This window comes from Meles meles, chromosome 10 (assembly GCF_922984935.1).
Source record: "Meles meles chromosome 10, mMelMel3.1 paternal haplotype, whole genome shotgun sequence".
In the NCBI taxonomy this organism is placed as follows: Eukaryota; Metazoa; Chordata; class Mammalia; order Carnivora; family Mustelidae; genus Meles; species Meles meles.
In genome coordinates this window covers 99,161,494-99,177,897 of record NC_060075.1, presented here as the reverse complement: position 1 = coordinate 99,177,897, position 16,404 = coordinate 99,161,494, and the positions used below count along the sequence as shown (strand labels likewise).

Genomic DNA, 16,404 nt, shown 5'->3' with positions numbered 1-16,404 from the left:
CTCATGCTGTTCCGCATATCTTCCAGCCATTCCTAAATCCCACACTCTGACCGATTTACAATTTGCCACTTTTTGTTTCATTATGTCCAGCTGATAAATGAAATGAATAGGTCATGTTCTTAGTTTAAAATACTGAAACATTTTAAGTTATTATTTTGAACACTTGTAGATTAAAAAAAACCTCACAACAAATAGTAAATGGAGACCCCTTGTACCCTTCACCTGGGTTTCCCCCAGTTGCTGCAGCTTCCATAGTACATGGGCAACAACAGAACTGGGATGCTGACATTGGGACCTCTTATGTCATTTGTCACATGTGTGGCTCACGTGACCCCCCACCATGCAATCCTGACACAGGACTTCTCCATCACCACAAAGCTCCCCCACCCACATCCTGCGGCACACTCACACCTCCCTCATCCCCTACCACCCTGACACCTGGAAACGACGATTCCATTTCCTTTCTCTACACTGTCCCCATTCTGAGCATGTTCTATACACACAGGGACACAGCCCGTCACCTCACTCAGCACGGGAGACCCCTAGAGATCTATCCAAAGTGCTGTGTGTATCCAGGGCTGGCTCTTTCTATGGCTGCCCTGCAGGAATTTGATGCCGCAGTCTTTGTACCCCAGCCCGCTTCGCGTGACTGTTTACCTGCTGACGACATTACAGACGTTTCCACGTTCGGGTGATTATAAATAAAGATTCCAAAACAACACAAAAAACAAAGCTTCCCTGACCGTTCACATACAGGTGTTTGGGTAAAACTACGTTTTCCTTTTTGTGGGATGAATTCCCAAGCACCCAATTGAGCATCATTCGCTAGCTGTATACTTACTTTTTCAAGAAACTGCCAAGCTCTTTCCAGAGTGGCTGAGCCAGTTTCCATTCTCACCAGCAAGACATGAGAAATTCAGGCTCTTTCCATCCTCCCCAGCACTCGGTACTCTCTCTGTTTGTAAATTTTAGGTGTTTTGATAGGAGAGAAGAGATACCTTCATTCGCATTTCCCTGAGGACTAATGATGTCGAACTTCTTTCCATGGGTTTATTTGCCAGCCATATATCTTTGTCAGCGAAATGGGTCTTCATGTCCTTTGCACATTTTTGATTGGATGGATGGACTGATTTTTTTTAAATTAATCAACTATTTGTGATAGTTGTAGGTGTAAAGAGAAATGAGCAGAAAGTACGGAGGGTTCCCAGAAACTCCTCACCCCCCAGTTTCTCCTGTGATCGCTGTCTCATGTTACTGTGATACATTTGTTATAATCAACACACCAGTATCAATACGTTATTATTCTGAAACTCCACCGTTTACATTAGGGTTCACTCTTCATGCTGTTCTTCCGATGGGTTTTGACAAATGTCTGATGGTGTGCATATACCATTTCAACGACATACCGAGTAACTTCCCTGATGTGAAAAAACCTTGTAATCTACCTAGTCATCCCTCCCTCTCTCACCCCTAACCCCTGGCAATGATGACTCTTTTTACTGTCTCTATAGTTTTGTGTTTTGTTTTTTCCTAAAAGTCATAGAGTCATACAGTATGTAGCCTTTTTGGATTGGCTTCTTTCACTCAGTGTTACACATTTAAGATTCATCTTTGTCTTTTAGGGTCGTTATAGCTCTCTCTCTCTCTCTCTTTCTCTCTCTCTCTCTTTTTAAAGACTTACTTATTGATTTGAGAGAGAGAGAGCGGGGAATTGGGCAGAAGGAGAGAGAATATCAAAGCAGATCCCCACCAAGTGTGGCGTCTGATGCAGGGTTTGATCCCGTGACCCATGAGATCATGACCTGATGAAACCAAGTCAGATGCCCAACCAAGTAAGCTACCCCGGCGCCCCATAGCTCTCTAAAAAAAAAAAATATATATATATATATATCACTGAATAGTATTCCATTGTCTGGATGTACCTATCTAAGGACAGTAAGATGCACCTGTTTCTGACATGGGCGTTTTCCAGCACCACCAAGCAATTAATTCAGTTCTGATATTGTCTACCTAGAAGCAGTAGTAGACCCCACAGGTGAAGGGCTCAGTCCTACAAGGCTGTCCCACTTCAGTTGCCGGTTATAACCCCAGATTGTCACCCAACCAACTGCCGTACATCAGAAATTCCAGGGAGTCCCATCCTTGGATTTGATGAATTTGTTAGAGCAGCTCACGGAAGTCAGATATGCATTCGACTTGCTAAATTATGTGCTCCTCCATTAGACTGTAAGCCGCCTTTTACATTAGAATTTATATTTTAATTAAAGTTAAATATGTACCCAGCCTCATAAAAATAAGTTCTTTGTGTCTTATAACCGCAATACTGAAAAACAGGGTCTAGGAAGATCTGATCCTCCTCACCTGGGATGTCTCCTTACCAAAGTCAAAGGTCTAACATCTGTTAGTGTTTTTTTCCTTCATCTTTGAGATGGAAATCCAAATATATGCACTAAATAATACAATGAGGTAGACAGTTTTAGGGATGAGAGAGAGAGAGAGAGAGAGAAGGAGAGAGAGTGAATTCATCTCTTCTTTCCATATTATTTTACGAAGTATGAACTTTTGTGGTCTTCCCTCAGGAATCCTTAGAAAATAAATTATATTTTTTTATTTAAGTTTTTTTTATAGAATGCCATATTGAAAACACATACATATTCATTACGTATTCATGCTTCTACAAGGGCGATCAAAGCATGAGCTCATGATTCAGTGGTGGGATTTCAGAAGGCAGCAAAGCATTTCACGATGGCCAGGGCTCTGTGCCTGCCAGTCAGCGAGAACTTTGAAATGAAGCATCATTGGCAGGCCTTTCAGACTAGCCAAAGGCTTTGTCGGGACATTTTATATATGTTACCAGGAGGCATCTACCCTGATTACATTTCATGATCCTTGTTAGTGGACTTTCACGCAAATGGTGGACCAATTCGTGACTTCGCAGCAGGTCCCAGATACCGCCACTTGTTCTATTCCCAAACCTACCATGATGGGGTGTGCAACAGTTGCCAGTTCATTTGCTTAGCCATTCATTCACCTGGCAAACGTTTATTGAGCACCTGCTGCATGCTGGGCCAGGGGGCCCTCCAGGATCTTACTGTTCAGACGGTCATGTCCAGCAGGTGCAGTGCGATCTGTGGTACAGCAGCTCCCACGACGGGAATGCAGGCAACAGGAAAGAGTTGCTGCAGGAGCTACAATCTGGAAAGAGTAAGGGATGCATGCCGAGGGAGGGGGCAGCGAGGCTGTTTGGGCAAAGCACTCTGTGGGGACGGAAACAGCAATGAGAAGGGATCGTATCCCAGGAAACTGAAGTGCTCAGAGGCTCAGAACTTGCTAGGGCCATGAAGTTGGCAGGTGCACCATGGTGTGATCCTAAGCCTCCTGCTGCACAGGCCATGTTGTGCTGCTGCTCACGGAAGGGTGGGAAGAGAGCCAATGGCAAGTCTTAGAAGCTTGGAGAGCACCTGGAGTGTGAGTGAATGGAGGGATGTAGGAGGTGGAGGTCGTGAGAAGGAGGTCACGCAGGGACCAGAATGAGGAAGATGGGCTTCTTCCTGAGGGCAATTTGTGGTCAGGAAGGGAGTTTTAAATGGAAGAGAGACACAATCTGGTTTGCATTTTCGAACACCCTACTGGCATCCGAGGGGCACGGGTGGGGCTGTGAAGCCTGGTGCTCAGAGCTCAGTGGTTAAGCATGACTTTGGGGGTCTGTCCACTGTAACACAGGCCAAAAACTGGGTGACAGTCTTCTTTGTGCACCAATTCAGCGTTACCCTATAAAAATAACAGGGCACACTTGGTGTGGGGGCAGGGTAGTTTGTGGATACCCTTCTCACCTCTTGTCTTGTTGATCCCTCAACCGTGACCAGTGGTCATTAGCAATTAACCACCAACATTGGGAGGGATCGTGACTTACCGTAGAACATTCCTTATCTGTAAAATGGAGTTCCATTGAAATCAAGCTTGGCCCACAGGAGCGTCTTTGGGAGGTAAAAGCTATTCATTGCATGTGGTGGAAAAACATGATTAATGTTAATCATCACTGGCAAATGGTGAGTGTGGCCGACAGATGAGTGGGAGGCAAGACAAGAAGCAGGAAGTGAAACAGTCTGGCGATTGGTGGAAGATGATGATGGCAATGGGTATGGAAAGAAGGGACTGAATTCAGAGGCATTCACGGTGGAACTGATGGCCAACGAAGCAGGAAGTGAGGGCAGAGCTCAGGAGGACTTTCTGAACTCTGATGGTCCCCTGTGCACCCCTAGAGCTCGGAGATCCAGAAAGAGGAGCAGCACGGTATGGGAGAGACAGTGCTGAGCTCATTCTTACAGGAGATGAAGGTTTGCACATCTAGATAGGGATGCCCCAAGACAGCTGAGTTCACCTGGGACAGGAGCTCTGATCTAGACATAGGGGTGGGTCCCATCTGAGTTTGGGTGGTCCTGACGTTGCTAGGAAGGCACAGGCAAACCCCTGCTGTCTGCCCCAGGAGAGAACACCAACAGACAAAGTGTGTGGGGAGAGAGGAAGAGGAGGGGTGGTACAGGAACCACACCAGGAAGCTGGGCCGCGCAGCCAGGAGGGACGTGTCCTGAAGGCCAGATGCCTTGCATGTTTTGCTAAGGGGAGGCAATTTGGGACTTCCGTAAGATTTTCTGGAGTGGCCAGAGGTGGAATTCGGATTCCACTGGGCTCCTGTTGCAGTGAGGAATGTGGAAATGGATTAATCTCATCTGTAGGGGGAAAGGGGAGCAGAGGGCAGTAATGCTGGGTGTGCAGAAATGAGCCCGACGTGTGTTCATGTGCTCAGTAAAGGACAGGTGCCAGTGTTGCAGAGAAGACCCCCTCATCATCAGGGGGAACAAAGCACACTTTTGTTTGGGAAGACTGGGCACCCAATGGACATGCCGCTGTTGGAATGTTGCCCTAGAGGCCAAGATTGCAACAAATGTTTGAGGGCACGTGTGGCATTCTGACAAGAAGCCACAGGCATGGGCCAGTCCTGTGTGTCAGAGCCCAGGGAAGGCCGAGAGCTCCTGCACGTGTGTGCACCGGCCCTTGGAGCCTGTGAGCCTCTTTCCTCGTGGGATGGTTCCTGGTGGGAAGACACGGGTTTCCTGGTCGTTGCATTATTTGGTGAGCACTGTGCACACACACGGGGCAGAGGGTGTGATTAGCACTCTGTAGGGGATCCGTGAAGGCTTTGGCTAAAGGATAATGCATAAGCTGTGTCCCAGAGGATACACAGGCAGCACTCATGGGCTCAGAGACTTTCTGGTTGAAGAACAGAGTAACAACAAAGGGACAGAGACAGGAGAGGTCACAGGAGGTTCAAGGACATGCAATGGGTTTTTACCTTACATGGGTCCCTCAGCCAAGGTTCTCTGAAGCCAGACAGAAGCCAGGCCATACCTAGGAGGGCAGCAGCTTGAACTTGGACATACTTCTATCTGCTCCATTGAAACTACATATCTAGTACTTACAGTTCTGCATAACACCTACATGCCTAATTCCAAGATGCGAACCCATAGCCTCCATTATCCTCACCAAGGAGTTGCAGGTACCTCAATACTCCAGACCCTCTGCAGAAAGCAAAGGGCCCATTTGCCAAGTTTGAACCAGGAAATGTGAGTCTCGGCCCCTCCCTGGACTTGCAGGGGGTTGTAACAGTGCCCCTCTCTTCCCCGCGGTGGCTTGCCGCCCCGAGAGCGAGAGCCGACCTGATAAGCTCAGGCCACAGACAGAGGGCAGTGCCCGCGAGGTGCTCATCAGAGCCTTGGCAAGGAAGGCAGGAGGGGCAGCTCTGCCTCCAGAAGGGGAGGAAGGGGACGTGGGTCTGGGCAGCAGATGCGCCGCAGGCTCTCAGGGACAGGGCGCCGGCACCTTCCCCCCTCCCTCTCCCCGCACAAATGTGATTAGGGCCCTGCAGCACCGCCCAAATCAGGTTAGCATCAGCGAGTGGAGCCGGGGTAATCAGACCCTGCAGCGAGCAGGTGCTGGGCTTGAAAGCGGCTTCTGAGAATTAGAACAAGCTGGCTGCAGCCACCTAGAACGCAGCATGCAGGGCTCACCGGCCTGCCAGCCGGGCACGTCCTCGCTGCCAGCCGGGTCCCCACCCCCTGCCCACGCGCTTGGTCAGCCAGCGAGGCCACCAGCCCAGCCCTGGGTTCTTTCTTCAACTGGCAAGACAAGGGTTCATCACACTGGGGTTCACATGATGGTCTGCCTCCCACCCCCGCCTCTCATGTCTTGACCCATCTGCAGGGTCTCATCCAGGTCATCTGCAAAGTCTGGATCATAAACGTATATGACCCAAGGGCTGTTGGGGTGGCCAGACAGAGTCTGCGAAGCCCCAGGCTGGGCACGATCAGTGCTCAGCACATCACCCGCTCTGTTCTCCACTGAGCCGCGCCCAGGACGAGATAGGCGGGATTTTCGTTTTTAAAGAAATGCTCCATGCTCGGTGTGCAAACATCGAGAATGGATTTTTATATTACGAGATCCAAAAATCTCATCTGAAGAGACAAGCCATATTCATATTTGGCGAACATCATTGTAAACACTCTCCCGTGCACACGCTCATAGGTAGAAGATAATTTTAACAAGGGATATTTAATATACGCGTTGTCTTTAAAACATAAGTTACTGCCTTTATTTCGATGAGAACTGGAGGAAAATCAGAGGGAATTGAAGAAATTGCTGAATAAAAGGTCATTCCTAAGAAGTTCTTAAAATGGACACAAGAAATTATAAGCCAATATTAAGATGGTTGAGCCATTCTGTAGGTTTTTCTTTATATCCTTTTTTTGCTATTCTTTTAATGAAGTAGGCAAAGCGTCAGGAAGAAATTGCCAATACCAGAGAGAAATCGCATATTCTCTTGGCGTCCTGCTAAGTGAGTCATCTTGTCAGCATGAAGCCTGTGGAGGGTGCTGAGGCTGACGATGGGAGGTGCGCACAGCGGTGGGGGCCGGGGGCAGAGAGCATCGGGGATGCGGAGATCTGGAGCATCTGGACCCGGTGGGACCTTGCGGGCTGGGCGTTTGTGCTGTAAGTGGGAAAACAGAGGCCCAGCGAGCTGCTAGTGTGACAGGTTCCAGCCCAGGGGTTTCAGCCCCAAGGGCTGTGTGACGGCAGTGTGGGTGTATTCATCACGATTTCTGTTTTCTGTACGGGTGGCATCCTGGCGGCCTCACTGACCCTGAGGGACCACTCCTCCCAGGACCAGATGATTCCTAGAGATGGTAAAGGACTGTTTTTCCCCAAACCAGCCAATCCAGAGCCCACACCCAAACCACCTCCACCATGGGGCTCCTACAGTCCAGGCAAATAGCTCCTGTCTTCATCACCCCTGAGCCAGGGACACCAGGGACAGTCCCCACCTGCCCCATAGCTCATTGCAATTATTCCAACCAGCCAACCCTCAGCCTGCTCGCCCTGCCTCACCGGCTGCTTCCCCTGGAAACCCCAGGAAAGGCTCTGGTCCCGGCTGCCCCCTCTCCCTCCGCCTCCTCACTGGTCCTGACACTTCCTCATGTGGCCCCTGTGTGGCACAGCAGGCCCCCTCCTCTCCCAGAAAGAAAAACAAGCTGTCTTTCCAAAGGCAGCAAGCACCCAATCTGGTAACTCTGATGTACCTAAAAAATCGAAAAAAAAAAAAAAAGTAAAAAAAAAACTAAATAAATAATGAAAATAGTAAAAAGATTAAAAAATGGTAAAAATATAGTAAAAAATAGTAACTTAATAGAATGTCAACAAAATAGTAAAAAATAAAATTGTAAAAAAAAAGTAAAAAATAAAATAGTTAAAAAAAAAAAAGTAATTTCAAGCACTCCGCTCCTGTCCCCCGGGGACCCAACTTCCCTGGTCACACCCCATTGCTGCAGAGGGTCCGGCCAGAGTCTGGCCAGGACCCGCTTTGGAATCACTCCCTGACACTGGGGACAATGCTGGTCCCTGGGCAGCTGCTTACTGGCCTGGATGACTGTGTGAGCAGAGAGCCAGGGCTTGTTAGCTGAGCCCTCCACGGGGCAGGCACAATGTCACGCTGGCGAGAGCTATGACTTTGTCTGAGAGGCAAATGGGTCTCAGCACCCATCCCACGTGGGGCCAAGTGCACATTTCTAGCAACATGACCTGGAGCTTGGTTTCAGCAGCTTTGCGGGTCCAGGGGGAGACGCAGCCCCGTGTGTGGGTGCCCGTGTTATCGCTGCCCTTAGAGCACCAGCGGGCCTGGAAATCCTGGCCATGCCTCCCGCTTGTATGACTAAGTGTGCTCAACACAATCTGGAAACGCGCCTTTTAAACACCGTTTCCCGTATCCCTAGGACTTTCTCATGAGTCTACCTGGAGCAGATCTTTCTCTCTGGAGGACTGAAGTTCCCTTGGGAGCGGTGCCGAGGGCAGGGAAGGGCAGTAGATGAGAGCTAGGGAGCCGGACTCCTGGTCAAAGTCCTGGGGGCTCGGAGCTGCCCCCGAGGCTTTCCAGGAGTGACATGTCGTGGCAGAGGGAGCGGGGGTTCTGCTGTGAACTAAGTGCGGGCACAAAAAAGAGAGCTCCACACCTCCTTTGCACAGAGGCAAGGATACGCTGTAACTGTAGTTAGCATATATGTATCTGTCAGTAAATCCGAGCTGGGACACGCCATCCAGGGGTCAAGGGCATCCTCCCTGCCCCGTCGGCACATGGGGAGTAAATCTTGCGCATGCGCTGTTTCCAACCTCAGAGCCTGGTGTCCTGTGGGCAGATGGTTCTCCCGACCTGTTGTGAAGCTGCCATGCAGAGATGGCAGGTGCATCCTCAGGCTCAGGTCTTCGGCCAGCGGATGCTGATCGAGCACCAGCTCCAAGGATCTGGGCTAGACCAGGGGCACCCGTAATGCTTGTTTGCATTACACCAGTGACCAAAACATGGTGGCCTAACAGAGGTCTGCTTTTTACTCCCCAGGTGGTGGCTACGTTGGGGACCACGTCCTGCTGCTCGTTTGACAATCTCCTAGAAGTGGGTCCTATCTGTAAGTATCTGATCCGATGTTCTTCTGGAAAACGTTCTTGGTATATGAAGACTTTAGTGGACGTTCTTCCTTGGGCTCTCCTTCTTCATACTACTAACAACAGGATTCAGGGTCATATTATAATACCATAATACACTGAGGTAGTTTAAAGCATAATGGAACGGGATGTTCATAGAGTAGTAACTTTACATTCCGCGGCTTTGCCAGATGCGTCCTCTATTTGCAATGGCATAAACCTCACTAGCTTCAAATCCACAAACCCAGAAATGCAGCCTAATGGGACCAGCACCGAGCTTGCCTGAGCCAACACGCCATCGGTAAGAAGCAGCTCTTGCCTGCCATGCAGCGTGGCCACATCCTCCAGGGCTCCGTCGTCCCCTCTACCTGCCCCAAGAGAACAAAGTCAAACTCTTCAGGGAAGCCCCATGGGGCTCGTGTTTCTGTAGGACTTGACAGTTACCCGTCTTTGAAAGGAGCCCAGCGTGTCTTCTTCAGCCTTTCTGGAATGACTGAATGCAGTTAAGCAAATTACCTAACGCGATTAAGCAGATCCAAACCCAAACCTTGGATTTCTTCAGAGAAGGATCAGCTTGCTGGGCCTTTTGGGGCCGCACTCCCCTCTGGCCTCCCTCACGGCACACGGGTGGCCTTCCAGGGGGATGCAGAGTCAGAGAATCCCAAAGGGGAACATGAGTAAGGACCGTGCTTCTGAAGTTGCCGCCTCAGCCCACAGCTCCCACACCTAGCGGGTCCGGGATGGGTTTCTGTGACAGAGACCTTCTCTTGGGCAAGGACGTGGCTTCATGACCCCCTGCCCCTGTCCTCGGGGCATAGGGCACCCGCTGCCCCTATCAGGGTCATCAGGGTGCTCTGGGGTCCCATGGAGGTTGTTCAGGACCCAGATCGTATCCCTGTGGCTTGTGCTAGACAGCACAGCACCCACGGGCAGCGGCCCCCCAGCCCTGTGTGCGTTAACCCCACCTCTCCTAATGGGGATCCACCTCTGCCCATGCTCGGGCAGCAGAGTGGGGCTCAGCTTGGTCACAGCACACCTGCCAGCGGCCCAGGCCCGCCCCTTCAAGCTGTGGGCCCTCCCGTTCCAAGCTTCGTGTCCCCACCTTAAGGCACAATAGTCGAATGTCAGTCCTTCCCTCACAGGGCTCTTCAGAGGGTGAGTTCAGGCACAGAAATTGTGGAGACCCAGGGTGGAGGCAGGCGTGCCAGGGACTGGCCGTGCCCAGGGGCTGTGGGCATGGATGTGCCTGTTCACACCGGTTTCCCTGCAGCACGTGTGGCCGTTGGCAGATGGCGGTGAGAGGAGCTGGCTGAGGGCAGTGATACAGAGCTGGAGGCTGGGATGAGGGACACAGTGGGCTGGCTCAGACCGGCGGTTTGCCCACTGTAAACACTGATGTGCCCAGCCAAGCCGCTGGGCGCCCCTTTGACTCAGATGTCGGGCTGGGAACTGGACGTCCTTGCAGGGGCTGTGGCTGATGCACGTCTGGGGCTCTCAGGTTTACAGGGCCGGAGCTCATCGGCAGGGCAGAGCCCAGGCTGTCCAGCCAGCTGATGGCCCAGGGCAGGCAGTCAGTGTTCACAGAGCCCTGGGGAGTGGGTGATTCAGCCCAGGCTGTCCCACGGTCCTGGAGCTCCCTCTGCTCCCCAGATCCCGGAGCCATGGGAATAGTGAGCTCCATGATGGTCACCAAATGCGCAGCATTCACACAGGGCTGCTCTGGGATTACGAGAGGACTCCGTTCTCTGTTATGGTTGGAATAAACTGTTAAAACGATACGGTCAGTTTTTCATCCACTGTGATTTGACAAAGACGGTATATGCCAGAAAACCGTTTTCTCCAGACTGCTGCTTCAGAAAAGACACTTTTTTTTCTTGGATCTTTTTAAAATGACTCACCAGAGAGAGACTGGGTCTCACGTGGTCCACTTGGGTGAATCAGTGGAGGCTTCCAGCAGGTCGTCTTGGGGAGAGGATGAAATGCAGAAAGCAGGTAGTTGAAGGCGACAGGAGGGAGGTGCGACAGTGGGGAGCGGAGGATGGGGTCCCGGGGAGTGCAGAAGGGGAGCAGGGTGCACAGGGCAGCCAAAGCCCTGCCCAGCGGCACTGGGATGGTGGGAGATTGCCCCTCACAACACAGGAAGAATAGAGGGACCCCAGTCCCTCAAGACTGCCCTCACTTCCAACACCTTCCAGAACCACCCTCAGGTTCAATAATCCACCAGAAGGACTTACAGAACTCCCTGAAATCAGCTGGGTGTGGTGTATTGCAGGAAGGAGAGGCATGGGGCAGAATGTGGGAAGGGACCAAACTCTTGTCTTCTCCCTCGAGGTTGTGCACAGCTAGGTCCCCCCCAATTATGGTGACAACACACAGAGTGGGAGCCCCTCATCCCCTGCCACGGAAGCTCACCGAGCCTGTAACCCAGAGTTTGACTGGAGCTCAGTCACATGCCCCCCACCTGGCTGACCTGTAGTCTCCAGCTCCTCAGGGGAGGTGCAGCTAATACCTTCCATCCCTAGCTCCTGCAAGAGTCCTAGCGAATATGGCCCAAAGCTACCATCATATATCCTGCTGATGCACCTTCTGGGGGCCAAAGATCCAGACACGAAAGGACTCCTATGAGGCAGAGCACTCAGGGGCTAGAGGTCACCTCCCTGGAGCCAAGGGCAAAGGTCAGAGCTCTTCTGGCGTAAAGTCATGAGCCCACAGCTCACCTTCCCCTGGTGCACCTCGTTCCCTTCCCTCCTGAGCACCCCATCCCTGTCTTTCCTTTCATTGCCCCTCTCCGGGTTTCCCACACATTCCGGGACGGGTTGTGGTTTTTGCTCTTAGCAAGCATTCCTCTCACAAGGATGATGGCTGAGGAAGGAAAAGAGAGCCTCGTCTGCTGCTTCTGGAACCTGTTTCCCTTCCTCCTTCCTTCATGGCCTGTGTCTTTCCTGACTCGTCGACCTATTCAGGCCCCGGGGTCCTGCGCTGCCTCACCCTTGCCCTTGACAGTTCTAAACTGGACAGAGACATCGGAGTCTCAAACTCCACACGTGTGCCTTGAACAGAAAAGGAAGTGCCCTGACCGGCGGTCGGAGGACAGCCACATGGCCCCATGGAGAGCACAGCCTGGGTCTACAGCTGCCACCTGTCCTCGGAGGGCCCCTGAAGATTCTGTGATGCACAGAACCCTCGGCCCCGAGCAGGAGAGCCCTCCAGCAGGAGGAACACGGGCTGTGGCCAGTGTGGGTGGGCTGCCATCTTGAAGCAGAAATCCCACGTCGGGTCAGGAGACTCCGTGCTCTGGCCGCATCTGCCCTGAGATGCCCACACAGACCCTCCACCCCCCACCCACGAAACACGCATCATGACCGTCTGAGGCTGTATCGCGTGTGCCGGGAAGACATCAGGTCTGGATCCAACCAAGGCTTTGATCCCTCCCATCAGAAGCTCAAAGAGAATCAAAGCTTTGAAACTCCCCTTCGAGCTTCCACCAGCAGGGCTCAGAACGACTCGCCACTCCTCACGGCATCGTGCAGGGTTGGGGAGCATCACCCAGGGAAAGGTGAACCTCGCATCCGTCCGCCGTCACACATGCACGTGCCGAGGGCTGAGTGAGCCCTCCAGGCCCTGCCCTGGCCCAGTTCAGGCAGGACAGGACACCTGCTTCCCGTCAGAACGCCCCAACCTTCCACAGTTACAGATTTCGTGGCGGGCTTTAAGTGCCCCGCACACAGGGAGGGACTCAACACGGCGCTCGCGTGTATGGGTCACCGGCCCCGGGCCCGGCGTCATGATAGGCAGCTAACGGGTGTCATCTGGTCTCTCCCCGAGGTCCCAGGTGCTATGTTTACATCCGTTTGCCTGCGAGGGAGAATGAGCTTGAAGGGGCATAAGGCCGTACAGTGGCGGGGTGGCTGGAGGCAGGGGTCGAATGCAGAGAGACTCAGCTGAGGGAGCTCATTTAATCAGACTCTTTGACCTGCGAGGAAGACGAGGTCCCTTCCTACTAGGCGATTCTGGCAAGGCTGAAAAACACAAATCACGTTCACGAAGGCGCCTGGGATGATTGCAGGTAGCATAGAACCAACAAATATGCTTCATGTCGAGATGGACACAGTAGGGGTGGGGGGTAAAGGTTGCTGGGGCTGTGCACCCTGCCATTCCCCAAGGAGTCTGTGGGATGGGTTAGCCAGGAAGATTGGGAGGAGATTCCTGGTGGGTGAAGGGGAGAAAGCAGAGAAAGGGGGTGTAACGGGGATGAGGTGTGTGAGGGGCCCCGAGGGAGAGCGCACACTGGCCCCTTCCGGCTTGAGCATCGACCTTCATATCAAGCAGGGAAGCTAATTCCAGTTTCCTCATCTTCTACGCCATCCCTGAGGACCTGCTCTCTGCCAGCGCTGTCTGAGGCCAGCTCAGGACCTCCGCCGCCAGCTTCCTTGTCTTAGACCCGGGCCGACAAATGCATTGATGGACTGTATACAGTGAGAGCGCTGGCTGGGCTGGGGGTTCTCAGGCGCCCGTGGGCAGGGCGTCCCCTGGGGAGCTCACCAGTCGCCTCTGGCTTTCAGGTAACAAGGAGGACATGTGGCTACACATCGATGCTGCCTATGCGGGCAGCTCCTTCATCTGCCCCGAGTTCCGGCATCTTCTGAATGGAGTAGAGGTGGGTGTGCTCTTTATCTTGAATAGGATCATTGTTCTTTTTAAAGATGCATTTATTTATTTATTTTAGTGGGAAAGGGCAGAGGCAGAGGGAGAGAGAATCCACAAGCAGGCTCCGTGCTGAACGTGGAGCCTGATGGGGCTGGATCTCATTGCCCTGGGGTCATGATCCGAACCCAAACCAAGATTCGGCCGTGTAACCCCCTGAGTCACCCAGGCACCCCTCTCTTTAGTAGGGTCCTTATGACATGAAAGTGTCATGTTATCAGTGACTTCTCCTTACAAGGCTGTGACACACCATTTGTTTTAGCAACTTACTTCCAATCACATTCTGTGATTATTAGAAATCAGATTTCCTTATAAGGGAGGTTGAGAATCTTCCCAGTCATATGATGCACCTTCTGGAAATTATACCTGACGTTGGGCACTCTTTCTCCCTCTGCACAAATCCCTGGCAGGCTTCTCATGGTAGGTTACATTTTAGCTTCTGCAACTGTGGGGAAATATTTAGGAAGAAAATAAAATCTAAATGCCTTTCAGATCAAGAGGTCAGGAATAAAAGCAACCTGCAATTTTCTTCGATCTTGTTCAGGATGACAGCGTGGTCTGACCAGGCCCCTGAGCATGGTTTATTAGTTTAACAGATATTGAACGAGCAGCCACGGAGGCATTTAAATGTCCTATACTGCTTTCAGAATTTGGAAACCGTGGCCTGTGATGCCCACGGAAACACCTGCTGCTTTTGAGAAATAGTCATGGAAACTATTGCCCTGATACTCTGTTTCCCCATAGGGCTGCCGAGGGTAATGGGGTGCAGACTTAATGCAGAGAGATGACATTATGGGGGTGCCCTGATGTGTCATTTCAGGCTCAAGCAGGATGTTCCTCCAGCCAGGAACTCCATTGCAGACACAATAAAGAGTCTGGACAGACAGATTTTGCAGGGAGTCCAAGGGAAGGAGACAGTGAGAAGAGCCTCGGTTCTGGCTTTATGCTCAGAGACAAGGGTTTCATGAGACCCTGGGCCACACCCTGGGCAGAGACTAAGGGTGCGATCTTTGGCATTAAGTGACTATTTGGACGCCAGCTCTACCCGCGGACTAGCTGTGTCCCTGTGGGTAGGTTAGTGGCATCTGTACACTTTGCAAAGTGGATTTAGTAATGATCTCTCCTTCGAGGGGTTGCTGTAAGTACCCAGAGTTAATCATGCTTAAAGTGTTTAAAAACAACATCAGGCCCACGGTGAGTCCTCCTGCGTGAGTTGGATCCTTTTATTATCTTTCACCACGGCTGCTGAGCCTGTCCCTGAGAACCTCTCTCCACTCTCCTGTCATGCTGCCAATTAATTTTCTAATTGCTCATTTGGATCCTCATCATGCTGCAACACCAGAAAAGTGAGTGTCGGGTATAGAACACGAATATTCCCATCTCCGGAAAGAATACCCCCCCCACCCCACTCCCGTTGCTGATGAATGAAATAGCATTCGGTCCGTGTCTCCATCATGTCCCTGGACGTATGAATCCTCCCTCACTCGTTGATTACTTATGGATCCTTGAACATGCCCCAGACCTCAGCTCAGGGCTGGGGAGAGGCTGGTAAGTGCGGCTTCCAAAGGCGCCAGTCCGTAGGAGGCAGGGGCTGTGGTAGCGTATGAGAAGTTGTGCCAAGCACGCTGACGCCCCACGCCGTGCAGCTCATTGCTGGGAGCTGGGTTTGCAGGTGTTATGAAAAGTTAATCTCTAGACCATATGAATAAGTGCTATTACAGAAGTGATGCTCCGGACTGGCAAGGTCTGTCCCAGCACCTCAGGGACGGAGGGCAAAGCGTTCAGCGGGGACCTGTGAGCCAGCCCCCAGCATCTGGTCTGTCCAAGCATCAGGTTAAGGATTGCGCAATCTTTTCCTACCACCGCTCTCCTCCTCCCCATGATCCCAGGACCTGGGATCAGCTTTCATGGAGGGGGGTGGGGTGACGAGCCGTCATGCCCACCGCAGCGCCGGGTACTGGAGCGTGATGGTATCAGCAGCAGACGGGATTTTCATGCCTGGCGCGGAGTCATTTCCGTGTCTCCCGCACTGTTCCTTGCGGGGCAAGGGCCTCGCTGCTCAGCTGGGGAGATAAGGCGGCTGCAATTTCCTGCCGCGTCCCCAGCCCGGAGATAAGAACTCCTCTCTCTGCCAGCAGGAAGAGCGCACAGTGGTTGGGCAATGAAAGAGGATTAAACAGACCAGCCCCCCCACCCCCAGGGAGCTAATAAAATTCTCGGCAAACAAAGCTCTTCTTTCACATTTTGTCTCCGTTTATCGACAAATGAAACACATCGTCATTTCCCGTCTCTTTCTCAAAGTCGCTTTTATTGAAACGTGGAAGGAAATGAATCTGCTCCCCCAGAGCGGGTTGACGCGCGAGGTCGCTGTCAGCCGAGCAGATGTCTCCCTGGTGGCGAGGGCTCCCATCCCGGGCTGCACCCGTGGGCCTCCAGCTGGCCCCGGCTCCAGCTCAGCATCCCAACGATAAAGCTGGGCATGCATTTTGAAGAATGCAAGATAGCACGATTTAGGCTAGCACCGTGAAAACGCCCAGTGCCCTCCTCGGATGGTCTTAGCTGTTGAAATCCGATTTTCTGCTGGGAAATAGGGCAGCCCCGAAAATCGATGAGCCAACGCCCGTTGTTGGCAGTTGTTACGCGTGGTTAACACGTTGTCTTCCAGGAATTGTC

The 16,404-nt window shown here is 52.0% G+C and overlaps 1 protein-coding gene across 4 annotated transcripts in view; it reads left to right on the top strand.

The window, feature by feature from the left end:
* DDC (dopa decarboxylase) overlaps positions 1 to 16,404 on the top strand; it is an 86,985-nt gene that overhangs the window by 42,737 nt on the left and 27,844 nt on the right. For all 4 annotated transcript variants that reach the window (XM_046020647.1, XM_046020646.1, XM_046020644.1 and 1 more), the window contains 2 exons: positions 8,945 to 9,011; positions 13,590 to 13,684. In XM_046020647.1, the coding sequence (XP_045876603.1) occupies positions 8,945 to 9,011; positions 13,590 to 13,684 (162 nt within the window). The remainder of the gene's footprint in view (positions 1 to 8,944; positions 9,012 to 13,589; positions 13,685 to 16,404) is intronic.